General features: G+C 43.3%; 3 protein-coding genes across 5 annotated transcripts in view; 1 reads left to right on the top strand and 2 right to left on the bottom strand.

The window, feature by feature from the left end:
- The window catches only part of rbm42 (RNA binding motif protein 42), an 8,426-nt gene extending 4,697 nt beyond the window's left edge, over positions 1-3,729 (bottom strand). The window contains exons 1-5 of the mRNA XM_041225743.1: positions 3,623-3,729; positions 2,420-2,487; positions 1,633-1,798; positions 1,450-1,519; positions 208-273 (exon numbers count right to left, since the gene is read on the bottom strand). Coding sequence (XP_041081677.1) covers positions 208-273; positions 1,450-1,519; positions 1,633-1,798; positions 2,420-2,475 — 358 coding nt within the window. The 5' untranslated portion in view covers positions 2,476-2,487; positions 3,623-3,729. The remainder of the gene's footprint in view (positions 1-207; positions 274-1,449; positions 1,520-1,632; positions 1,799-2,419; positions 2,488-3,622) is intronic.
- A 2,765-nt stretch (positions 3,730-6,494) lies between these two features.
- Positions 6,495-8,460, top strand: LOC121298977 (CD276 antigen-like). Of its 2 annotated transcripts, none has more exons than XM_041226385.1 (4): positions 6,495-6,588; positions 6,870-7,223; positions 7,650-7,937; positions 8,288-8,460. In XM_041226385.1, the coding sequence occupies exons 1-4, from the start codon at positions 6,528-6,530 to the stop codon at positions 8,458-8,460; spliced, it is 876 nt and encodes a 291-aa protein (XP_041082319.1). In that variant the 5' UTR covers positions 6,495-6,527. The 2 variants fall into 2 exon arrangements, with proteins under 2 accessions (XP_041082319.1, XP_041082317.1); XM_041226383.1 differs by having other exon boundaries at positions 6,870-7,262.
- A 116-nt stretch (positions 8,461-8,576) lies between these two features.
- On the bottom strand, positions 8,577-25,068 carry LOC121298983 (CD276 antigen-like). Of its 2 annotated transcripts, none has more exons than XM_041226400.1 (6): positions 24,749-25,068; positions 18,268-18,334; positions 17,117-17,470; positions 14,555-14,852; positions 12,364-13,572; positions 8,577-8,655 (listed from the first exon to the last, which is right to left on the bottom strand). In XM_041226400.1, the coding sequence occupies exons 2-5, from the start codon at positions 18,317-18,319 to the stop codon at positions 13,560-13,562; spliced, it is 717 nt and encodes a 238-aa protein (XP_041082334.1). In that variant the 5' UTR covers positions 18,320-18,334; positions 24,749-25,068; the 3' UTR covers positions 8,577-8,655; positions 12,364-13,559. The 2 variants fall into 2 exon arrangements, with proteins under 2 accessions (XP_041082334.1, XP_041082335.1); XM_041226401.1 differs by lacking the exon at positions 8,577-8,655 and adding an exon at positions 11,025-11,801.
- Between the last annotated feature and the right edge of the window lie 176 nt (positions 25,069-25,244).

Genomic DNA, 25,244 nt, shown 5'->3' with positions numbered 1-25,244 from the left:
TTAATAAGACACACCTGCGCTTGCTGCCTACACACTGTCATGAATCAGGCTCTTTTTAAAGCCTGGAATGGGTGAAACTGCTGTGCAATAGGAGTCTTATTCCCATCCCTGTATTCACATACAACACGCTGACAAAGACCTCCTCTGATTTCAGAAGCAAAGTTTTTGTAGCCTGAGGGACGAACACAACTGAACAGGAAGCAGTACCTGGTCTCTGGAGGATGTGCGGTACGAACGCTGGTCTCATGACAGAGGGAGGGTGGGGAGGCATTCCTGGGATAGAAGGACAGAGTCAGGGTTCAAGCACTGAACAGAACAGGTTATTTAACACAAGGTGGGCTGACTGCACCACAAAACCCTCTGCTATTATTATTATTATTATTATTATTATTAATAATTAGTCATTTAGAAGACGCTTTTTATTCAAAGCGACTTAGAGACTAGGGGGTGAACTCTGCATCATCAACACCTGCAGAGTCGCTTCCAACAGGACCTCGTTTGTTTTATGTCTTGTCCGAAGGTGTTAATGAGCAAGTGACATCTGAACGAGGAATGCCCTTACCAAGTTTTATTACGAGAGATTCTCAAGATACGGTTATAAAAAATGAAAGTGTGCCACTGCACAGCCCTCTCTGCTGGGTCCATGACAATTTATCAAAAGCAATTCATCACAAGTGACAATTCATCACGGACGTGTATCATCGTATCACAGCTGTTTAAACGCTGCAGGTGAAAACGGCCGCTGCGGTGCCTCTAGGTAGTTCGAAATTTTGGCGCTTCTAGAGTTAAAAATAAAAGGTTTGAAAAGCAAACTTGTTATTTTTGTTTTGTCTTTTTGCTTGTTTGTTTGCTAGTCGGGTGGTCATGAACTAGTAAAAGCGAGTACATTCTGGGTGTTATTTATGTAATTTGAAAGTTAATATATGCTGTATCTTCTTTATGATTTATTATAGCTCCATTGGTTTTTAGCACAGCTTTTATGATATATTGTGGCCTTAAACCGGTGAGTTATTGTCCCTGATGAATTGTCGCTGGTGATGAAAATTGCGTGACAAACTGACGGGATTCCCACTACACCCCAGCCACCATTGATAGGGACGGCTGCAGGAGATTTATTCTTGAAATGCAAGAACTACAATCCCCCATTCCCCCACCCCTTGTTTTGGTCGCACTCAAAAACATTGAAGTTCTAAACCAATGCAGGTAAGACAAAATGCCACCAAAAACGTACCGGGCAGCAGGCGAAGCCAAGTCAATTAAATGTACTGTTTGTTTATCTCAGAATCCAGAACTCATGGAAAAGGTATTTTGTAGACATCTGAACAATCAAAAATAAGCTTGATGTTTTCTTTTTTTCATCAGGAGCACGGAAACATTAACAGAGTTCAGAATGTATTTTTTTCCCCCCCGTCAGAGCTGGGTATTCCTCCCTGCGTCACGATGACCCACCTGGTCCTACGAAACCACAGGGGGGGGGCACAACGAAGGCAGCGGCTCTGGCTTCCAGGCTCTGCTGGACCTGGAGGGGAGACAGCGAGAGGGGACACAGGGTCAGAACACGCAGGAAAGCTCCCTGCTTCACAGACGCAGCAGGCCTCTGCGAGTCCATTACAGTGCGCGTGTCGCTCTCACCTGTCTGTAGGTGTTGGTTCCTATGATGGCCCGGATCACGGGTTCCGTTGGCATGGCGACGGCTACAGGCCCCTCCTCGGGTTCTGGCTCCAGCTCCGGCTCCACCTCCATCTCGTCTGTGACTGAGGGCCCCGAGACTGGCGCACCCAGCACCTCCTGCTCGAACCTGGGGGGGAGAGAGAGGCGCTGCAGGGTAAGGCTCTGGGATCAGAGATCTACCGCACGTACAGCTCTGGCCAAAGGTTTTGCATCACCCTATAGAATTAACTCATTTTGCTTCGTCAAGTCGAATGAAGCCTGCTGAACACTACATTTAACATATTTTAAAGTTTTCCCATATTATGTTTTTACCAGATACTTAACTGAGAAAAACTGGGACATGTCAAAATCTAACATGAAATACCACTGCACTACTAGTAAGGCTTCTGGTAGAATTTTTGCCAGATTTTGCTACTTTGATTACATGTCAAATAAAAGATCTAAATTATGTTCATACAGTTCCCTTTCAACTCAAAGACGACCACCAACCAATACTTTTGGGATATGTCTGCCTTTAGGTAAGTATTCACTGAGAATTTTATGTAAGGGCTGCCGATAGGCCCCTCCGTGGAGTGATGTCCTCGGTCCCGCCTCGGAGCCCTCTTCCTCTTCTGCCTCTCACCTAGAGCTCCTCTGAGTCGACTGCAGTTCCCTTGCCTTCGTGCAGCGAGCCGGCTTGCCGCTCCCGTCGAATCTCCATTTCAACTGACAAAGGCGGGTCTCAGTAAATCAAAACTGAAATACTCACAGAGCCATCTCAGCCTCCATCTCCTTCAAACGGTCCTCTCCTGTCTTGACTGCCATCTTCGCTGTAGCCTGCAAGAGTAAGCAATGATGCTTGAATAGTGAATGCAGATCTGGGGCAGTACTGCAATGCACACCTGGGCTGTTACTGCAATGCAGATCCTTGCAAGTGTATGTTCTTGCAGCCAGTGCTTGAAGTGGACTGGTGCACGCCGACCACCACTTTTCTATTCCAAAGACTTGTGTCCCTGTGTAGGGACAGGAAGTGGTACATCATCAGGATGTGGTACGCGTACCAAAATCTGACAAGTGTAACATCAGAAAACGGTACGCTGTCAATGCTGTGATTGCCCACTGCAAAAAACACTATGAACAGGTCAAAGTTCACCACCAACACTATATCTGTTTATAATTTACATAACCCACGTCGTAGCTCCCAGGTATTTCCTCCCCATACACATGGCCCGTGCGACTACGAAGCCCAGAAGGCACTGGAAGTCATTCTTGCTGCTGCTCTGTTAGGTGAGTGCTCTTTAATTCGGGTTACACATTTCACGCATTACTCTGACCTATAATACTAACAACTTCTCTTTGCTTCACAATATTAATAAACCTGTACAAGAGATGTACTTCTGAGATATTCTCCGCTCCGAGCGGCACTTCATTTATGAAATGAACATTCCTAACAAAGCTGTAACGGTTTCACTTCAGGATTTTGATTTTTCTTTCGTCGTTTAAACCTTAAGAGCAGAGTATTTTACTAAACGTTTAAACTAAAACATTCCGTTAAAAAAAGGGCAGGTTTGCAGACTTCATTCTTAAATTTATCTCTGGAAACACAAGCACTGGAAGTTAGCGGTTTTTAAACTAGTTGAAATGTAACACGTTTTGTTTTAATTATTAGTGACCTTTGTTTTTTCATATGGATCATCAAATCCAATGCAGATATCTAGCCCATTTCACCTCCCTCAATTCATTTCGAACGAGGCAGCTGTCGGTGTTGTTTTTTAGTTTTGTTTTATTTTTGGGTTTTTTGGGGATTTTTTTGGTATTTAAATAAGGGAGGGGAAAATGAACTATAATTTCCAGTTAGTGACTCATTCTCTCCCACCTGCTATGCTAACATTTAATTTTCCACCTCAAGCATACCCAACGTTCACATCAACTTCTGATTCAACAGAAAAAAAAAATTAAATACAATCCTCACCTTTTTAAAATATCAGCCTTGTTTGTTTTATATCGTTCCTGTAAACAGTTTGCAAACACAGCTTCCCGAGTCGCGTTCCGAATGCGTCATCAGTTGAGCGGAATGACGTTTAGTGTGTTTCCAGCGTGTGCCTGTCTGTGCGTGCATGCATGTGCGTGTGTCTGTCTGTGCGTGCATGCATGTGCGTGTGCCTGTCTGTGCGTGCATGCATGTGCGTGTGTCTGTCTGTGCGTGCATGCATGTGTGTGCCTGTCTGTGCGTGCATGCATGTGCGTGTGCCTGTCTGTGCGTGCATGCATGTGCGTGTGCCTGTCTGTGCGTGCATGCATGTGCGTGTGCCTGTCTGTGCGTGCATGCATGTGCGTGTGTCTGTCTGTGCGTGCATGCATGTGCGTGTGCTGTGTGTGTGTGCATGCATGTGCGTGTGTCTGTCTGTGCGTGCATGCATGTGCGTGTGTCTGTCTGTGTGTGCGTGCATGCATGTGCGTGTGTCTGTCTGTGCGTGCATGCATGTGCGTGTGTCTGTCTGTGTGTGCATGCATGTGCGTGTGTCTGTCTGTGTGTGCGTGCATGCATGTGCGTGTGTCTGTCTGTGTGTGTGTGCATGCATGTGCGTGTGTCTGTCTGTGTGTGTGTGTGCATGCATGTGCGTGTTTGTGTTTTATTAAAAGGTGCTAAAAATATTTGATTCTGTGTTTTCAGTTCAGATGGCCATATGGTGAAATCAAGAAATAGGGTTTAAAACTGTGCGAAGGTGGGAGAACGCGCTTAGTTATATTCTCAAGTATCACCAGTCAGCTACAGAATCCGTTCATGTAACCGAATTTCTGTTCATGTTTGGAAAAAAAGTATTTCTACATTTTGATGTTTACTGAGGGATACTAAAGACGAGAGTAAGTCAGCCTAACCCTTTCTATAGAGCAGGGCTTCCCAAACTCTGTCCCGGGGACCCCCTGCGGCTTCTGGTTTCCATTCCAACCGAGCTCTTAATTACTGGACTAGACCCTTCATTGAACAGATAGTGTGCTTAATTAGACCTTCTTATTTGTTTTCAGCTCCTGAACAGTTGCAGATCAAGTTTAGGTTTTAGGTTTTAACGAAACTGAAAAATAAGAACAAAAACTACCGCGTTTAGATTTTCGCTCCCTTTTCGACTCGTTGGGACTCCCCCCACACACTTTACAGTAATATCTATATCTATATATATATATATATATATATATATATATATATATATATATATATATATATATATATAATAGAACATTTGACAGTGTACTTACTGTGATTTATATTTTTTTGTAGTCCTTTCCTTCTGTTTTGACATCCAGATTTGTGTTTCTTTTTATTTGGAGGTTCCAGAGGCGGGTTTCATTTTTTGCTGGTTTAAAGTCGCAGAATTCGGTTTTATGACAGAACGCTTGTCACATGAAAGTCTTGATTGTTGGAAAGTTAATTAGTATAATGAATGTCGAGATCAGCCAATAATCTCGACAGTAATCTCAAATCCCTGCGACAGAATCCAATAGGGATTGGGAAAAAGCGGGACTAAAGGAACGGGATGCAAGCAGAAAACAGGAGGGAGATCTGAAATGTTTCGCTGCACTGCGCGCATACAGTTTAGTTTAGTTGAGTGAAAACGAAACGTTTCTGCTGCTAAAGGCTGCGTAAATAGTCTAGCTGGCACAGAAATGGTACATTTACTCCTGTTTCCAACTTTATTTCTGTACGTGTGCGCTTTTTGTCTGGGTGCTGATGCAGGCCCTGGCTATTTTGTGCTTAGTTGTTGTGACTTGATCGATTATAAGCTAAGCATTCTTATTGACAAGTTCCCAAAACACACCATAAATAATTGAACACGATTATTAGTAAAACGACCCTTTGCTTTTTGTAACACAACAGCTGCTATCGTTCATTTTCAACAAATACCAATTATCGCAATGACTTGGGAGGCGCTGTTGTTATGTCTCGTTTTTGTTTTTTTAAGGCAGAACAACTTTGAAACAGAAGCATTGCAGCTTTCGTCAAGCAAAAAAGGAGAATGTGTCATTCAACAACATTACATTGTCAGGCAAGCCACTGCCTTTAAGCCTTTTATCTTCTCACAGAAACTGCTGGGGCTGGCGAGCTTGGTGCCAAGTTATTCCCCTACGCCTACATTAACAAATTTACTGATGATAAGGTCAGCCGTGACGTGAGTGTAAACTCATTGAGAGAGAGAAAGAATAAAAAACTAAACCTGACAGCGTAACTATGTACCTTATTTTTTTTACCAGGAAAATAATAATAATCTAGCATTTTCTAAATGCATATACAATGGGAAAATAAACAGCTTCCTCAGCCTCAGCATGTGAACTATGGACCGGCAGGGTGTGTGCCTCACCGATCACTATTGTGACCGTCAGCCATCTAGAGTTGATTTAAAAAAAAAAAAAATAGCTTCTAGGTTCGTGCTGTAATGTCCTTACTGATTCTAGAGCTGTACATCTAATAAATACATTTGACATAAAAGGTAGCAATAAACTCACACTTATCTATTGAGGAGCTGTGACTGAGCCATGGCTATTGAATGAAGCAGCCAGGATTAAAAAAACAAACTATATATTCGCTTTAATGGTTGTTTACTGCTGTTTTATCAGTTTATATAAAATATGTGAAACACTTTGATAAAGCAAGAGAGGCATAGACTTTGGCAACTGTTGTGACTGGTGTTCTTAAATGCGTTAAGGGGACCTTTCCAGTAGCAATATCACCTGGAATTTGCGCTAACGAACGGAATCCGTGCAGTTTTGTGTAATGGTATGTGTTGTGTGCGACAGGCGGTCGTTATTGAAATATCCAGGCACATTCTGCCTCGTGTCTCTTCACTGAACACAATGATCACGTTGCAGGTGCGCTGTGATCGATGGGCTTGCTCTGTCTCCAGTCTATCAACAGGCTGCTGTTCATACACGTTTGGCTGCAAGGTAAGTTACTGAAAGCAAAAACAAAACCAAAAAAAAAGTTACATTTTATTTTTATTTCTGACAAGTTTCCCCAAGAACTACAGAGCACTGTAGCTATACCAATACAATTAATAATAATAATAATAATAATAATAATAATAATAATAATAATATCTAATAATAATTTAGCTATACTATGATCTTCTGTTGCGCTTCTTTCTCGAATTTCTTTCTCGCTGGTATTTACAGGACCTGTTCTGGTATTAATACACAGCAATGGCTGCTGCTGTTTTTTGTTCCAGTCTGTGATGCAGTTACAGTGCCCCCGTCTCCAGTGACGTCACCTCCATGCAGTGATGTCATTCTCAGCTGCTCTTTCTCCTATAAAGAGGGGGCTGATCTCAGAGGATTGGTGGTTACCTGGCAACGCCCTCCTGCCGATCATGTGGTCCACAGTTTCTATTATGGTCGAGACCAGCTGGATCTGCAGAATGAAGCCTACAGGAATCGGACCCAGCTGTTCCCAGAGCAGCTCAGTGTGGGGAACGCCTCCCTCAGACTGAAACAGGTGCGGGGGGAGGATGAGGGCCTGTACACCTGCGCTGTCGCCAACCAAGTGGAGAGCACCAGGGGAGACGTGCAGCTCCTAGTGGCAGGTCAGTGTCATCGGGGAGACGTGCAGCTCCTAGTGGCAGGTCAGTGTCATCGGGGAGACGTGCAGCTCCTAGTGGCAGGTCAGTGTCATCGGGGAGACGTGGCAGCTCCTAGTGGCAGGTCAGTGTCATCGTGTATGCAGCACTGAGAGCTGCAACACTGTAGTTCTGCAATGTATTCACACTGCCTGCCACTTGGGACTGTGTGCAGCAAAGTCACTTTGGAGTGCTGACAGTATTTATTTATTTATTTATTTGTATTTATTTCTATGCATTTGTCAGGAACAGCTTACAATTACAACACTGGTTCCATGTAAACATGACGTCGGACGCGCTCCACTGCGCACAGTAATCGATTTAGTCAGCTGGCTCATTTCTGTTGGTTTGGATCACATGATTTTAAAATGCTGTTGTCGTTTCTGTCCGCAGCTGAATTCGTCGAGCCTCAGCTGGTCGTTACTGACAGTCCGGACAGCCCCGACCAGGCTCTCCTGAGCTGCATCTCGAGAGGATACCCCAGCGCTTCAGTGCAGTGGCTCAATGAGACCGGCTGTGACATCACAGAGAGCAGCAAGACTAGCCAATCGCTGGACAGGGATGGGCTGGTGGAAATCTCAAGTCACATTCTAGTGTCCAGGGATGCTAATTATACCTGTGTTCTTACCCACAGCCGACTGAAACAAACAGTCAAGAAGACGATCACTTTAACAAAGAAGGGTAAGAATATGACATGACTGCTGTTCATCACTGTAATGGATACGAGACTTGCAGTAAAAGGTTTTGCCTGGTTTTCGCTTGTGCGCTTTTTAAAATGAAGCTATCCCACACAACAGAAGGGGGACTGAACTCCAGTAATTATAGTAATTACAGGACACTTAACCTCACCTGTCCTTCCGCATCTCGTTATAGACACACTGACTCTCTGCTTTTCGCAATCACTGCAGAAGCGTTGGGGTGAATAACTATTCCTAATAATGACGGGGTTGCTGCAGGGCTGACTGGGAAAGGCTCTTTAAAACAGTCACCGAGTCGCTGTTGATTCTCACTAGGTTCTTTCTAATCCATAGGTTATCCGGAAAGACATCGCATTGTCTTGTGGGTCGTCTTCACAGTGATAGCAACGATGATCATTGTAATCTACCTGCTTTTCAAGCACCGCCGTGCTACCGGCACACCAGCAGGTAGTGGAGAACATGCCCTGTTCGGTAGAATGGCTTCCAGGAGTCCATCACACGTGTAGAAGTATCCTGTCTCAGGGAGTTGTTAATGTACATTGTAGAAGCTCTATTAACGGGTGGGCAGTATTGAGCAATACCGGACCGCTCAAGGGCGTAATGAGACCCGGGGCCACACGTAGCTTGTAGCTCCTGGAAGGTGCGGTATTTCCCAATAACGCCCACCCTGTCGGGTCTCTTTGCACTTAGAAAATGGACAGCTGTTACGAAAAAAAAGACAGAAACAAATTTTTTGGTTTAAAACTTCAACATTCGGTGGCTCAGGGATATCCGTCCAGGTGAAAAGGCACTTATGCCGGTACTTTTTATTTCCTGGTCATCTATTGAAAGCTAGTGCCAAGGATACTAGGCAATGAGGAAATAAAAAGCCAACTATAGAAAAATGAGTGCTGTCAGGTACCCGGCTGGGACGGTATTGCTCTTCCACGACACAAAGACAATCGGTGAACATTATTGCAAAACAAAGCGCTCTAATACAACATTAGGCAATTGACTAAACAGTATTCCAAAAACTGTTCTTGCCGTGCTTTCTCAGTCCTACAGTATTCATTCATTTGTTTATTGCCCCGTGCGTGTTAACCCGAGACAGAATCAACAAGAGGAAAGCGCGCTCACAAACACAAACTGGCTTTGAAGTTTGGCGTAAAAAAAACGTAATTCTATAAATTTCTTGATTTTATTTAACTCTGTTAAGTGATTTTTAAACCAACATGTTACATATTCAACAAATCTATAAATAAATAAGCCATTCCACTGGACAGGAAAATTGGCAATGTTGTAACTATTTAAAAGGGAGATCAATTTCACCGTGGAAATTACAGAACGATAAGCTAAACATCAACCATATATAAAACCATAGAAACTAGAATAAGGGGAAAAATATTATAATATTTATATAATAACAACGTTATAGGAGACAGCCAGCATGGCTTTAGGAAGGGTAGACCTTGTTTATATTTATTAGATTTCTTTCAGGGGATGAAAGTCTAAAGTCAACTTGACAGGCTATAGAGCAGAGACAGTTGAATTCAAATCTAGAGAAGTTATATTAAAATGATATAATGTGCTGGCATGACCACACCTAGAATACTGTGTACAGTTTAGGTCCCCGTATCATAAGAAAGACATTGAGGCACTGGAGAGAGTACAGGGGAGAGCGGCCCGATTAACGATGAAGTGCTATCGGACCACGCTGGCACCGAAGCCTTTTCCCGTTCTGGAATGTCTCATGTTCTTATGACTCCTTCCTTTCGCTCTCCACCCCGAGCTTCAACACCTCAACCAGGCAACTGTTGCAGAGGACTCTGTGCACCTCGCTGTCTGGAAGTCAGAAATGTAGACCTGCACTACTTAAGAACATACAAGAAGTTTATGCGATCCATCAGGGCGCATGCCTTGCTGCAAACCAACCTCCCTACTGAATGGAACTGATTTAAAAGAACTGAATTTAGTATTTTTTGTAATGTTTTGAAAAAAAAAAAAATAATAAATTGTAAATTTCTATGCAACAACCGTAATTTTCAAATGTTAAGAAAACCACCTTTAAAAGATTTTTGTTTTTACTGAAATTAATATTTCAATGTATTTCACTTTTATTTTTATTTTCTTTAAACTGTAAGAAACATCACAATGTCATGCATTTGACTCTAAAAATACGTTCTGTTTTCTTAAGTCTGGGTAAAATGAAATGTTTCTACATTTATTTGTAAATTTACACTGTTCTAGATCTATATCTTGAAAGTTTGTCTTAGTATCTCACAATATTGACTTTTGATCTCATAATTATGATTGTAATTTTGTTGTCAATCAAAGACACCTCCTGCATAGTACTTAAGGGTATTATCGTTAATATTCATTGTATTATTTGTCAAATCCCATTGGTTGTATTCCCTGTCTACGTCATCTACTGTTACAGGAGAGTAGCTGAGCAGCAAATTCCATCAATCTTACAATGGCAGCATGGGTCAAAGGTGCAGTTTCGAAAGAAGTACATAACAAATAAGTGTTGTCGTTTTAAATAATCTCTGGTGTTGCATTTAAAACATGATCTGTGCTATTGTATTTGGTTATGAAACTTCTCTGTACTCTCAGGAAATCCTTTTCCAAAAAAAACCCATTGTAGTTTACATACTCCAGCACACAAGGTCCACTGGGACAATAATAATAATAATAATAATAATAATAATAATAGTAAGGCGTTTCTTTTACTGAAACTTTTGGAAAACTGTAAAGAAAGTTTTGCAAAGCTAATTTACAAGTCTTTCAGAAAGTTTTCCAGAAACCCAGTTGAAGAAATGCTTCGCCGTTGTGAACAGGGGGCGCAGTTTGTGAAACACGAAGGAGAGGAGACTCCGTCTCTGGGGTGAGTGGCTGTAGGAGAAGAATTCAAGACGGCACGTCTTTTCAAAAGCTGGACTGACCCGTCCAATTACAACACGAAAAGAAATGACAACCGTTAAGAATACGAAGCCACTTTTTCAGAACGGCGGCTTGAAACTTTGCTCCAGGAGACCTAGTCTGAGGTTGCTGTATCAAACCCCGTGTCTCCCCTGGTGTGCCATGCAGGGGCCTGAAACCTAGTCTCCTGAAACCAAGTTTAGGGATGCAAATCGTTGTGAAAATTGGTGCGAAACTGTTTTGAGCTGACTGGTGTTGAATTATCAAGCCTCTCCCTGCACATGTTTGTACAGTGATTACAAACATTAACAAATCCATACGCAGTAACGGACTTATGTTTTGTAACGAACCACAGACCGCTGCTTTATTAACATAGAGGGGTCTCATACCACGACGTACAGGTAAGCTAGACTCACAACCCGACAAGCTTAACTAGCAACAAATAAATAACCCATACACATCTAGGGTCAATTGCAATGAACTGAAAGGAGCGTACTCACTGAGGATGGCCCCGTGGTTAATACGCAAGTTAGTACTTATTGCAACGAATGCACAGGTTGATGTTCAATACAATCTAGCCTTTCTTGCGCTCAAATGCTGCACCCACTCTCGCCTTGCGCGCATCTGTTTGTCGTTTCAGCGATCGCATTCCTCCAGTCCCGATAGTGCGGAAGATCGCAACTGTAACCTGCTACACTGAATAAGTCGGGGTCCCCGAGGGGCTCACCTGGTAAAGGCACGGCCGTGTAGCGTGCAGGGCAAATCACACAGTCAGGGCATTCTAAATTCATTAAGAAAAAATAAATAATTAAATGAAGCAGTGTGACGGAAAGATGAGTTCTGGTGATGAATCTTTCTCCCGACCTGGGAGGGCGATAAAGAACGGGAGGAGAAGTATCTGGAAGGGCTGGCCTGACAGTTCGTTTCCAGGTCAGGGAAGTGGGTCAGCCTGGAAAGAAGCGAGACTCTGTTGTAAGACCGTATTGATTTGAAAGGTAAACGAGAGGCAGCTGCAAGTAATAAGGCAGCTGCAGCCGTTTACCTAGATATCATGCAGGATTACATATAGGGGCCAGGGTAATCTTTTCCTTCGTTTGGGTTAAACGATTGGAAAGAGAGAAGGACTGAGAGAGGAGCTCTCAGAGTGGATTGTGTTCGTGTAACTGTCTGTTTTTTGTATTCAGCACTACACAGTTAAGCACACCTCCGGAGCTGTCGCCAGGGTCAGCACGATCCGGAGCACCACTACACACCACACAAGCTGTGTCTGCACCGAGCACCTGCACGTCTTCACACACCCAGGACTGGTGACCGCGTCTTGTGTTTTGGTTCGGGACTGTGCCCTGTTTTTGTTATCCCCGCGCTTTACACATTGTTGTGTATAGACGGGGATTTATTATTTTACGGTGACCAGACCTGGATTATAATTAAAGCACCCTTTTTTCTCACTGAAATACCGTTGTCTGCCTGTCACTCCTGCATCGCATCACCGCTACACTTGTTCCCCTTACCAGCCACTTTGCCACAAGCAGGAACAGATCCAGACTGTGGAGGATTTCTTCCTCTGTGCTTCAGGAAACATCCTCGTCAATAAGATATCACTGATTATGACAGAGAAAAGAGGCTATTAAAAGCAGTGCCATTGAAAACACAGTGCGTGTCGCTTGCCTTCATTTATTCAGATACAGCTTAACAAGAACATGGGCATCTGTTTAGTTTCAATGCTACAGTTCAGCAAACCTCAGATCTTACTGGGCCGACCCAACGAACTGAAGGAGACTTTAAAATGGGTCTCACTGCTTCTCTTATACCTTACCCTTGTGGTAATAAAAAAATGAAGTGGTGTTTCCATGCCAGTCCACTAGATGGTAGTGTTGCTCCGTAAAGCGTCATGTTGAATTCCTACAGCGAGGAACAAGAGACCTGGAAGTAAATGACTTTTAATTAACAACTTGTTGAAACTGTTTGACTCATTCTGAAGACAGGGTTTGGATGCCTCCGAGTTTCAGACGTCATTGAACGTTTCAGGCTTCTGAAGACAATCTGGCTTCATGAAACATCCGCATTCTTTCAGTCTGAATGAACAACAGCCATCCGGACTGAGGCAGTTTGTCACCACTGTGAGCAGCTCTGTTTTAACAGAATGTTGCTCATTGCAATGTTAATCAATGCCGTGTTAGAACTGATTAAAAGGGAATAGGGATTTGTTTAAAAAAGAAACATGAAATGGATCTGAATTTGAATGAAAAACAGAAATAACAAAACAACCCTGGCACATTAGGAGTGTAAGACTGAAGTAGACCCCGAACAAAAAACACAAACGAAAATAAATGACTATTTTGTTTGACATTTTCCAACAAAACATATTTGATGACGATCGTGAACAGGACAGTGTAGTTAATCAAGTCATTTTTAATACAAACACGCCCACGACGTGTTGCACTGCTCTTTACTGAACAAGAGCACATCTTACTGCATTGTTTTTAATAAACTGACATTAAAAAAAAATAATAATAATAACAGGCTGAGCTCCCCTGGTCCCTCCATCCAGTCACTGCAGTATAAAGGGGGTAGCCGGTCTGGTTTCTGAGCAGAGGGAGGGATCACTCAGCCTGTCACAGCTGGTCCAGCTCCATAAAGAAACACGCCGATCACCAGCAGCAACACAAGCAGCAGTGAGAATGTAACGGGCAGCCGGCTTCTCTGTTCAATACGATCGCCTGCAGAAAGAGGAGACGAGCATTGACATACTGTACCAACATGGAGCAGTGTGGAGGGGTGCAGTGGAAAACTACTGCCCACGAGGGGGTACAGTGTCTGAGAGGGGATTGCATTGAGAGAGGACTCTAGATCAACACATGGGGGTATTCGTTTCTCAAAGCCAGAAGTATCCTGTCCAGTTGATATATTATTAATGAAACTTGGAATCTGCATTCAGCGTCTATAGAATATTAACTGACCTGTAATAACAGCGCTGCTGATATCTTAACGAAATGGTTGTCAGCAGCAGCTGCAGAAACAAAGCTCCCTTTTCTTTATCTGAGCGTGTTAATCATTTACCGGGGGTTCTCTTTTTTTTTTTTTTATAACAAGACCAGGCACTTTTACAGTTCACTACTGCACACATCCCTAATCTCAACAGGGTCTGCTAGCAACGGATAAGGAGTCTCATGTGATCAGCTTCTCACTGAACGTCAGTAAAGAGATGCTGTGCAGGGCTGCAGTGGAGAGAGAACAGAATCGGACGCTCTGAATTGAGGAGTAAACTCAGTTATAAAACCAGTACAGTCTCGCTGATCCCAGCCCTGCTTGCCCAAGCTGGGCTAGTATCCAAACAGTGTTGTTCTAATGAAATGGACTCGACTGATTCTGGACTCTGCTGTGATCGGTTTCAATAGGTTTGTGGATGCGATTGCTGTTAAACACAGCAGCTATGAGATCACTCAGCCCTGATTGTGATGCACAGCAGCTATGAGATCACTCAGCCCTGATTGTTACGCACAGCAGCTATGAGATCACTCAGCCCTGATTGTGATGCACAGCAGCTATGAGATCACTCAGCCCTGATTGTTAAACACAGCAGCTATGAGATCACTCGGCCCTGATTGTTAAGCACAGCAGCTATGAGATCACTCAGCCCTGATTGTGATGCACAGCAGCTATGAGATCACTTGGCCCTGATTTCTCTCCACATGCCCTTACCTGTGCTTGGGTGCAGGGTGACGGCTCGCCCTCACTCTCTGCTCCATCACTGGATGATCCAGCTCAAAGGTGAAGGTCTCTGCTTCTTTCACCACCGCCTCCAGCTCGCTCCGGATCTGGTACAGCCCCCTGCTATCCACAGACTTGGAGGTGTGGCTCTGGTTTGTGATGTCACTTCCTGCAGCATTCAGCCACAGCAGTGTGGGCTGGGGATAGCCGTCCGTCACCTTGACAGTCAGGGTCACATGACCACCGGGGTTAGGCAGGAAAATGGCTAACTGCGGCTCACTGTAAGGGGCTGGACAGACACCGAAACACAGCCAATGAACAAGGGCCCTGGGAACGGCAAGGTGTAATCAAGCACAGTGACAGCATGGTAAAGCATAGGGAAGCATTGTAAAGCACAGAGAGGTCTGGTAAAGCATAGGGAAACACTGTAAAGCACAGAGAGGTGTGGTAAAGCATAAGGAAGCATTTTAAAGCTAAAGCATAGTGGAAGCATTGTAACAAGCACTAAGAGAGCCGTCTGCCCTAAAGCCATACAGGAAAGTATGGTAAAGCATAGGGAAGCATTGAAAAGCACAGAGAGGTCTGGTAAAGCATAGGGAAGCATTGAAAAGCACAGAGAGGTCTGGTAAAGCACAGGGAAGCATTGTAAAGCACAGAGAGGTGTGGTAAAGCACAGGGAAGCATTGTAAAGCACAGAGAGGTCTGGTAAAGCACAGGGAAGCATTGTAAAGCACAGAGAGGTCTGGTAAAGCACAGGGAAGCATTGTAAAGCACAGAGAGGTCTGGTAAAGCATAGGGAAGCATTGTAAAGCACAGAGAGGTCTGGTAAAGCATAGGGAAGCATTGTAAAGCACAGAGAGGTCTGCTAAAGCATAGGAAAACATTGTAAAGCACAGAGAGGTCTGATAAAGCATAGGGAAGCATTGTAAAGCACAGAGAGGTCTGGTAAAGCATAGGGAAGCATTGTAAAGCACAGAGAGGTCTGGTAAAGCATAGGGAAGCATTGTAAAGCACAGAGGTCTGGTAAAGCATAGGAAAACATTGTAAAGCACAGAGAGGTCTGGTAAAGCATAGGGAAGCATTGTAAAGCACAGAGAGGTGTGGTAAAGCATAGGGAAGCATTGTAAAGCACAGAGAGGTATGGTAAAGCATAGGGAAGCATTGTAAAGCACAGAGAGGTCTGGTAAAGCATAGGGAAGCATTGTAAAGCACAGAGAGGTGTGGTAAAGCATAGGGAAGCATTGTAAAGCACAGAGAGGTCTGATAAAGCATAGGGAAGCATTGTAAAGCACAGAGAGGTCTGGTAAAATGTATTAAACAAATCATGGTAAACTAACCCTTATAAAAGTTTCCCATAGTAAAGCATAGGAAAGTGTGATAAAGCAGAGTGAAGGCATGAAGGCACATTTAAAAACCATGGCAAACCAGAGTAAACTATGGTAAATGCTTAATCATGGGAAAGCTACTAAATTACCATGGAAATTCACAGTGATAAACTTGAATAAGGGTGTTTCCATAGACGTACAGGTTAGTATTACAACCAGCACTACTGCAAATCAGTAATGCGGAAACAAAGCAGAGATCATACACGTGATAGAGACCTGTCAGCGTTACAATGGTAGTTAATGAAGTGTCAGCATTAGAGCCGGGGTGAATACCCCCCATCTCCTATTACAGGTGGTACTGTCTGCAGGAACATGTTGTACAGAAAGCTGTCCGACAGAAGGACTGAAAAGGGGAGGACAAAAACGCGTAGGCAAGAGAAGCTGCAGCGGCCAAGCTTGTCCATTCTTTCATTGTCAGGGACGACTGCCTCTCGTCTGCAAAGAGGCTTCGCAATGTGTACAGCTTCAAATGACATGCTAGTGTATTTTTTTTCTTTCTAAAATGTAGTGCGCAATTATTCTACCCCTGATTTTCTCCCCTGTGTAGAGTGTCCAGTCCTTTCTCCCCTCACCGCAGCAATTCCCCCCACAGCTCAGGAGAACTGAAGGTTCAGCGGACGTCCTCCGATCCCACGACCGAGTCAGCTTCCTCTTCCACACCCAGGAACTCCAGAGCGGAGGTCAGGGAGCTACTGGCCTCTGGAGGACAAAGTCCAGCCCTGCAGGTTTCCGCTCTGAGATCACTAGGCGCCTGGCTGGCAGGGTCCGCTGTAGCACGATGGGAGAAAAAGTCCCATTCCCCTTGAATTACCTGCCATGATCTAAGTCATTGACAGGCTAGTTTATAAACACTGACCTCCCACTATAAGCTGCACGTCTCCCCGATGACACTTACCTGCCACTAGGAGCTGCACGTCTCCCCGATGACACTGACCTGCCACTAGGAGCTGCACGTCTCCCCGATGACACTGACCTGCCACTAGGAGCTGCACGTCTCCCCGATGACACTGACCTGCCACTAGGAGCTGCACGTCTCCCCGATGACACTCACCTGCCACTAGGAGCTGCACGTCTCCCCGATGACACTGACCTGCCACTAGGAGCTGCACGTCTCCCCGATGACACTGACCTGCCACTAGGAGCTGCACTTCTCCCCGATGACACTCACCTGCCACTAGGAGCTGCACGTCTCCCCTGGTGCTCTCCACTTGGTTGGTGACAGCGCAGGTGTACCGGCCCTCACCCTCCCCCCGCACCTGTTTCAGTCTGAGGGAGGCGTTCCCCACACCGAGCTGCTCTGGGAACAGCTGGGTCCGATTCCTGTAGGCTTCATTCTGCAGATCCAGCTGGTCTCGACCGTAATAGAAACTGTGGACCACATGATCGACAGGAGGGCGTTGCCATGTAACCACCAATCTGCTGAGACCAGCCCCCTCTTTATAGGAGAAAGAGCAGCTGAGAGTGACATCACTGCCTGGAGGTGACGTCACTGGAGTCCGGGGCACCACCACCGCCAATGAAACTGTGGGAAGGAAAGCAGAGAATGAAGTCTTTACATTCTGAATTCAAACTATCTCTCTGCGAGATGTCTGCTCATACATACAATACCAAGTGTGCGTGTGTGCGTGTGTGCGTGCGTGTGTGTGTATCTCTCTGTCTGTCTCTCTGTGCGTGCGTGCGTGTTCGCTTCATTTCAGGAGGGGGCATTTCAAGCCACTCTACGGGGGAGGAATTCAGGGGTTAAATAATTGGGCACTCTAAATAAACTAAAAAAAAAACTGAAGGGAAATGAAAGTAACTGATCTTTTCAATGGTTAACCGCTAGCCAGCTATATATTGCAATCATCGAATTAAAAATAAACATCCATCGATGGTGTCTGCATCCCCCGCTAAACACAATTAAACGTGTCTGTAGCTTTTGTAGGGCTGTGAAAACATATTTTCACCATCAGTGACTAATCAAACAAAAAAATATAAATAAATAAACAAAAACAACAGCCTGAAATGTCCCCTTCTGGTCCTGGACAGTGCGACTGTAAAGAAATAGGATTGTCCCACAGGTAAAGCAGACTGTTGCAGATTTCAAGTTAGCGCTACCATTTTATAAGTAACTTGAACTCTGCAGCTGTTTAAGAGCAGAAAACAATTATTAATCTAATGAAGTGTCTAGTTGAGTAACTGAGCTGGGTTGCAATGAGAAGCAGCAGCCACAGGGGGTCCCCAGGACCGCGTTTTGAACCCCTGCTCCAAGGCCATGCTATTTACTGTACATCACAATTAGCAGCAGAATAAAGCTGTATAAAATAATAAAGCCCTTACTGGTTAGAAGCAGAGTCAGAGCAAACAGGCAAGCGCTGGCCATCCTCTTCATAACAGCACAGAAGAGCTGAGGAAATATTATTATTATTGTTATTATTATTATTATTACTATAAACTAATACAGAGAGCAACATAATTCCACATATTATCACTGACAGTATTAAACCACTGTTTATAAAACATATTATTATTAGTTTATAAAATGGCTTGTTTAAATTAAGTGCTGTGATTGGCTTAGCAAGATCACATAGACCAACTTACTCTCCTGATCTGTTAATAGTATTATGACTTAATTGTAACAATTATCTTAACAATGTTTCTGTAGGTGAAAATGTCAACATACAACTGAAACAGCATTTAAATCACCCAACAATCTGTTCTTTTCATCGCTGCCACTAACAATTACAAAACAACAGGCAAATATACTGTGGTACTTATTTAGAACAGAACAAAAAAAAAAAAAAAAACTCCGAGGCAAGCAGCAGCAGAAACACGATCCAAAATCCATCTGAGAAATCACCAGGCAAGCCTCACTTGCAGGTGTAAGGGTTAGGCTAAGCGAAACAGACAGGTATTTTAAGAACCCAAAAACGAAACAAAAAAAGCTAAACATAGATGTAAAAAAAACCAAACCAGGTTTTCACGGTAATTGCTTGACTGTAAAGTACATTTGAGTTGTGTAACCTTGCACATTTATTTTTTGAGGTACGGTAGCTTGGGAAAAAAAAAGCGAGGACATAGAGAAAAAAAAAAAAAACTGGTCGCAATATAAACGGTCTCTAGATATATTTATCTATTGATCGACATAACAGTTTGAAATCCCGACATCCTGACAAAATGTGACCCCATTTCTATTTTTTTTTTTTTATTTCTTCAATTAGTCACTATAATTAAGAACTCAAACTTGATTATATATATATATTGTACTTGCACTGTAAAAAAAGCTGTTAATTTTACAGTAAAATACTGGTAAAAAAAAACTTAATAAAAAGAGTTTATATGCATTACAGAGCCACCAAGTTTCCCAGGCCATTTCCCAGGTGAAGCAGGGAGAATGGACGAGATGGGAGAGTGTGGAACAATGCAAGATCGGCTGGCAAGACCTATGGGCAAAGGAACAGAGCAGGATCAGTTTCCTCATCAGATCAGCATATGATGTTCTCCCATCACCACAGAACCTAAACCTCTGTGTGGGTGAGGACCCCTCATGTCCTTTGTGTTCATCACCTGCAACATTAAGGCACATTTTGACAGGCTGTAAGGTGGGTCTTAGCCAAGGACGGTTTACTTGGCGCTGCGATCTTTGGCCTTAGCATTGGAAGACGAGCGTAACCTGATCAATAAGTTGCCACCAGTTCCATCAAAGCATTACACACAAAAGACAATATCCCTCCGTCCAGGAGAGGAACCACCAAGAAAAGGTGTTAAAACCAAGCCTCACCCAAGACAACTGGAAGCTGTAGAGACTGGAAGATGCTGGTAGATGTTGGTCAACGGCTTATTTTTCCACCTGAGATTGCCACCACTAACCTTCAACCAGATATTTTCTTGTGCTCTGGATCAGCACACCTTGTTCATCTGGTAGAGTTAACAGTGCCATGGGAAGATGCTGTGGAAGAGAGGAAGAAATATGGAAGGAAGAAACTTTGGTATGCTCAACTAGCTGCTGAAGCGGAACAGCGAGGATGGAGATTCCGAGTTTACCCAGTGGAGGTGGGTTGTCGAGGATTTGTGGCACACTCTACAACCCGGTTTCTCAGAGACGTCGGGTTCAGTGGCCAAGAGTTGCGTTGCACAGTGAAGAACTTATCTGAAGCGGCAGAAAGGAGCAGCAACTGACTGTCGTTGAGACAGAAAGATTCTGGATGGGGATCTCAAGCACAATAGAAAGAAAGCAACACTGATGTACAGGTAAGTAAGCTGGGCTGAGCTGAGTGGGGGATGGAGGGGGGTGATGCTGGGATGCCAGAATCACTGTCGAGCTCTCTTGAGGTGTCATGGGCTAGTCTACGAAACACCGAGGATGGAAGGTGCCCATTTGATGACCCCAGAGATGTACCCTACTTAGCTCAATACAGACAGTTGTCACACTGATGCGCTGGGGAGACCACACTGGGTTGATCCCCGGAGCCAGTATCACAGCCGTTGTGTGTGGGCTGATGCACTGGGGAGGCAAAATGAGCTGATCCCTGGAGCCAGCACTACGCTTCAGCAATCAACACCAGACAGAAGGATATCGACATCATCAGATGGAAGGAAACGCAAATGGATGGAGATGCAGATGGATCACATTAGTTTACTGCAAAGGTACGTCTTAGCTGGTGCTTATCTTGGTGAGAGCAGAGTTCAAATCAGCATGAAGTTTAATATCTACTCTCATGTAATGGAAATCAAATCAACCAGCAATAATCGCGCCTCGGATTTACTGCATAGGCTACGATAATGCCAGCACTGAACTCAGCAGAGAATGGAGGTACAAATACAGGGAATAGAAGGCTAGCCCAGTCCAAGATCTGACCTGCCACAAGATGGTGACCACACAAAATATGAACAAAACACACGATATGGTGAGGGAACACAAAGGACATGTCAATTTACATATAATATATATAAATGTTATACAGCTGTAGTCTCCCACACGTTCATGTTGTAGTGCATCACAAAAAAGGGACTTCTTTCAAAACTACACAGTTGGGAGCTGTCGGAGCCAATGGAATCGATAAACAGTTAAGACTCATGGAAAGAATATGGAATGAATCATCTGAATATTTATTTTTTAAGGATGGACTGGTGACACTGAGTGGGAGAATATGATAATGTAGTCTATATAAATTTATATATGGGTACTTGTCACAGAGACGGCCGAAGTGGGCGGTGTCAGAACCAGGAAAGGTAATGCAATACACAAAACACAGGACGGATGAAATGAAATGATGAAGACGCCTGTTGGCGCCGGTTTAATACAAAATAAAAGGTTTAAACAAACACGAAAAACACAGGACACGGCACTCTACGCCAAAATAAATAGACAAACAAAAACAGACTAAACTTAACAAAACGGTGCACGGACAGACACTGACAAACACGGTGAACGGATACTTTCCCCTCTTATCATTACTACTACTGCTGCTGCTTATTTCCTCCGTCTCCAATCCCGTTCTCCGCTCACCGAACACCCAACCGCCAGTATGTGACAACGTGCATCTATATATACTATTGTGCTGGGATTCAATTACCAATTAATTATTCACTTGAATCCCAGCACGTGAATTAATAAAGTGCAATTCCCCGTGCTCACATATTACTACATTTTACTTGCACGTGAAGTGCTGTGCAATCCTCGTGCCTAAATACAAATATACATTTTAAAACACTCGTGTTACACAGACCCGTTTATATCCCGTGTACCAATGTCTATACACCAACATTTAAACACACCACACGCAACACATAACAGATAATATACACAGGGGCGGGCACTTTGTTACAGTACTAAATATAGGGGGCAATAGGGTAATGCTCTGGCTTTAAATCAGTGTTGCCAGACACCCTGCCCCCCCATTATGTATATATATATATATATATATATATATATATATATATAATATATATATATATATATATATGTGCAAGAAAACCTTAATATCTCTTGGAAGAAATTTGCTGCGCAAAATGAGGCAGCATTTTTATTTTAGTACAAGGTCTCGTTTTTCTAATTGTAATCACACACAATAGGCTGGTGAAATGTTAAATACACACTGAATTATTCAAGAGACAATTCATGCAAGAAGCCCCCAGAGCCAGTTTGAAACACCAGAAGCACGTCATGTTAATTCACATCACGGTAGATTCTTGTCAATTGCAGAGCCCAGGTGCCTAAGAGTTGTAAGCAGTTAAGCAGATCATGCAAGTATCAGTGTCTGACACATACAGAGTGTAATACATTTCATTGTATACCTGATATAACTGCATACAATTGTGAAGTACATTTCTTTTGAAAACGTATGCTCCTTATTCTGGTTAAATACACAGAGAGGTGAGGCACACAGAATATGCATTTCACAGGAATCTATTGAATGGGCATTTTTATAGGAAACTAAATTAACAGGAAGATGCAGTTCTCATGTATGCAATAAATCGGAATGCATTGTAATTGTTAAACATCTAAACTGGACCTGCAGTAATATTATATATATATATATGAGTGGCACCGCACAAACATGTCTCTTACAGTTAAATGAACTTCCTCTGCAACCCACCTGTGCCCCTCGCTCCAACGCTAGGCAGCACAGTCTCTGTGGGTCTGGTGGTCATAATTACAGCTGCACATGAAGTGGCAGTTAAAGGAAATCTAAAGTCTGGAGAAATTCTATAGAATTGGTTGTTGCAGCTGCAGGCAGAATGAAAACAGCACACCCGTCTATTTCAGAAAAGGAAGGACGCACAGTAAATCTTAACAAAACACATCCCCCCCCCCCCCCCCAGAAAAAACAGCTTTAGAAAATCCTCTATAATGAAAATTGCACCTTGTAAAGAAACGTCTGCCCATTTCTTACTTCCAGATTGCCCCAAGCAGAAACGTGAAACCTCTACTCTGGCAATATTGCTTGAAAGCAGGGGAGGTTAAGAATATTACACTTCAACAAGTGGAAGAATTCAGATACTTGGGAGTGTGGTTTGATAAAAAGTTGAGTTGGGAAAAACAGAGAAGTACCATAACAGACAAATGTAAAGGAAGGATTAATATCCTAAGAAATAATTCAGGGATGAGTTGGAGAGCAGATAAATCTAGTATGATGATGATATACAGAGGGTTAACAAGGAGTGTAGCAGACTGTGGAAGTCAGACACTAGTGGGAACATGTAAAAGCAAGGTGAAAAAAATCTTAATAATATTCAAGCTAAAGCAATAGGGTCTGTGTAGGAGCCATGAAATGCGCTCCAGTCAATGCTCTGCAGGTTTTGGTAACTGAGATGCCACTGGGACGAAGGAGGGCATTATTAAGCATTACATACTGAATTAAGGTTAATTCTCTTCATATAGCATTTCCTCCAAGGACAGGCATGGAAGACAGATGGATCAATTATTATAAAAAAGAGATTTGGGATTAAAATGGGGGAACGTTGATTCAGAGTTTACATTAAACACAGGAAAATCACACCGTGCTTACAGACTGCTTTCAATGCTTTCTTTACCGTTTAAATGGGAAGCATGATTAACGGGTTGTATAATGAAAAGAAACAAAGGCTGATCAAACAATAAAAGCTTGTGCCATTTAACTGGAACAACGTGTACACTGCCCCACACAAGCTGCATGATTATCAGAAAAAGCCTACCTGTTCCAATACTGTGTTATTATGCATTCTGTGACACTTATCTAAAGTTATAGCATGTCACTTTTAAAGAAGTAAGTGCTTTTAGAACCAGTTTCAATCGGTTTGATTATGGTCTGTATATAGCCTCCAAACAGTTTATTAAACAGAAACGACTGTTGTGAAAACACAATTGTTCTGTCCCCAGGTCACAGCTGCTGTTATGAAAAGCCTGCCACTACCACGTCTCGGGCCACATCCCAAGCTAAACAGCTACAGGTCTGGGAAATACACAGGCACAAATCCTTAGAGCATATACTGAGCACCAACAAAAACTTCTCTCGTGTGGTCAGAGTTCAAATCAGACCACACAAAATGTGAACACAACACACACAATGGCGAGGGAACATAAAGGACATGTAAATTTAAATATAATTGTGCAACCGCACATCACATTTAACACACAATAACACTGTTAAAACACTACTGTCTGCAACCAGCCCTGCAATGGATTCTAGGAGTCCATTTTTAACGTAATTAGATGTATATCTATAGCATTTAACCGTCAAAAGATGTGGTCTGTTAAAACAACGGAAAACGTCTGCTTTTTAAGGAAATGTTTTTAGTATGAAGGTAAATTGTCATTTTATAAGAGAAGGCAATTGACCTTCACGGTTTACCTGAATTTTACCGTCGAATTTACGGACATGTTTTACAGTGCTGTGATGAGGGACACGCTACTGTAATCGAATTGCTTTCATTTAGATTTGAAACACTCAGGTTTATAAAAACTCATTTTAGACAGGTGTGTACAACAGCTATTCAATATATTGACGCGCACATGTATTGATCAAAGTGTAACTCCGTGCTTTTCTAACATCCCTGCCAGTAAACAAAGAAAGACGGTCAGGGTTGATACTGAAACGAGTGTTTTTCTGCTACTCTATATAAACACCGTCCTCAGATAAACATTACACTTAAAAAAAATCATTCTTTGTTGAGTAAAGTCTTCATCTACATTCAGTTCTGCGGTTCAGTTTTGATCAGATTCGGTCTGTTCTGTCGCATCGCTGCAGGCTGCCGCTGTCCCGGGAACACACGGTCTGTAATCCGACTCGTTTCACCGCTTATCCAGAACTTCAAAACAACGAATCGAACCGGCTCTTACCCGGTAACGGGACCCGCGGTCGCAGCTGCACGGTAGAGTCTGACCGATTCATCAGAGGAGAGGAGCCGGGCAGTGGGGCGGGGATGTGGCTTCAACCGAGGGGCTGCTGTGACTCCCCAGGGCTTGAACGAAAAAAATGTTTTCCAGTCCTGGGAATGATAATCGGCGACGTGCTTGTGTGGATCATGAGATACAGATGGGATGATGCGAATCACTTGATCACCTTCACAAGATCAACACAGCAGCGCCTGTGAACCGCGCTCAGTAACTAGAGCGAGCAGCACCCGCTACAGTAAGCAAACACTGCAAAGCTCTGGAAAACAGGGAACAAATGTCTAATTAAGCAATTGCTGTTGTGATGTGTTTAACATCACACACCGGTTTTCTCTCCCTTTTCGACTCGTTGCGACTCCCCCCACCACACACTTTACAATAATATATATATATATATATATAATATATATATTATATATATATTATATATATATATATTTAT

Source organism: Polyodon spathula, chromosome 24, assembly GCF_017654505.1.
Source record: "Polyodon spathula isolate WHYD16114869_AA chromosome 24, ASM1765450v1, whole genome shotgun sequence".
NCBI classification, from domain to species: domain Eukaryota; kingdom Metazoa; phylum Chordata; class Actinopteri; order Acipenseriformes; family Polyodontidae; genus Polyodon; species Polyodon spathula.
This window is presented reverse-complemented; position numbering and strand designations above follow the sequence as displayed.

What these genes read in the sequence shown, in the direction of transcription:
- LOC121298977 (XM_041226383.1), top strand. Translation starts at nt 6,528, where the DNA reads ATGGGCTTGCTCTGTCTCCAGTCTATCAACAGGCTGCTGTTCATACAC. An exon ending in CATACACGTTTGGCTGCAAG is followed by an intron (nt 6,589 to 6,869) that starts GTAAGTTACTGA and finishes TTTTTGTTCCAG; the next exon opens with TCTGTGATGCAGTTACAGTG. An exon ending in CGTGCAGCTCCTAGTGGCAG is followed by an intron (nt 7,263 to 7,649) that starts GTCAGTGTCATC and finishes TTCTGTCCGCAG; the next exon opens with CTGAATTCGTCGAGCCTCAG.
- LOC121298983 (XM_041226400.1), bottom strand. Translation starts at nt 18,319, where the DNA reads ATGAAGAGGATGGCCAGCGCTTGCCTGTTTGCTCTGACTCTGCTTCTA. An exon ending in TCTGACTCTGCTTCTAACCA is followed by an intron (nt 17,471 to 18,267) that starts GTAAGGGCTTTA and finishes TCCTTCCCACAG; the next exon opens with TTTCATTGGCGGTGGTGGTG. An exon ending in CGTGCAGCTCCTAGTGGCAG is followed by an intron (nt 14,853 to 17,116) that starts GTGAGTGTCATC and finishes GTGTCTGTCCAG; the next exon opens with CCCCTTACAGTGAGCCGCAG.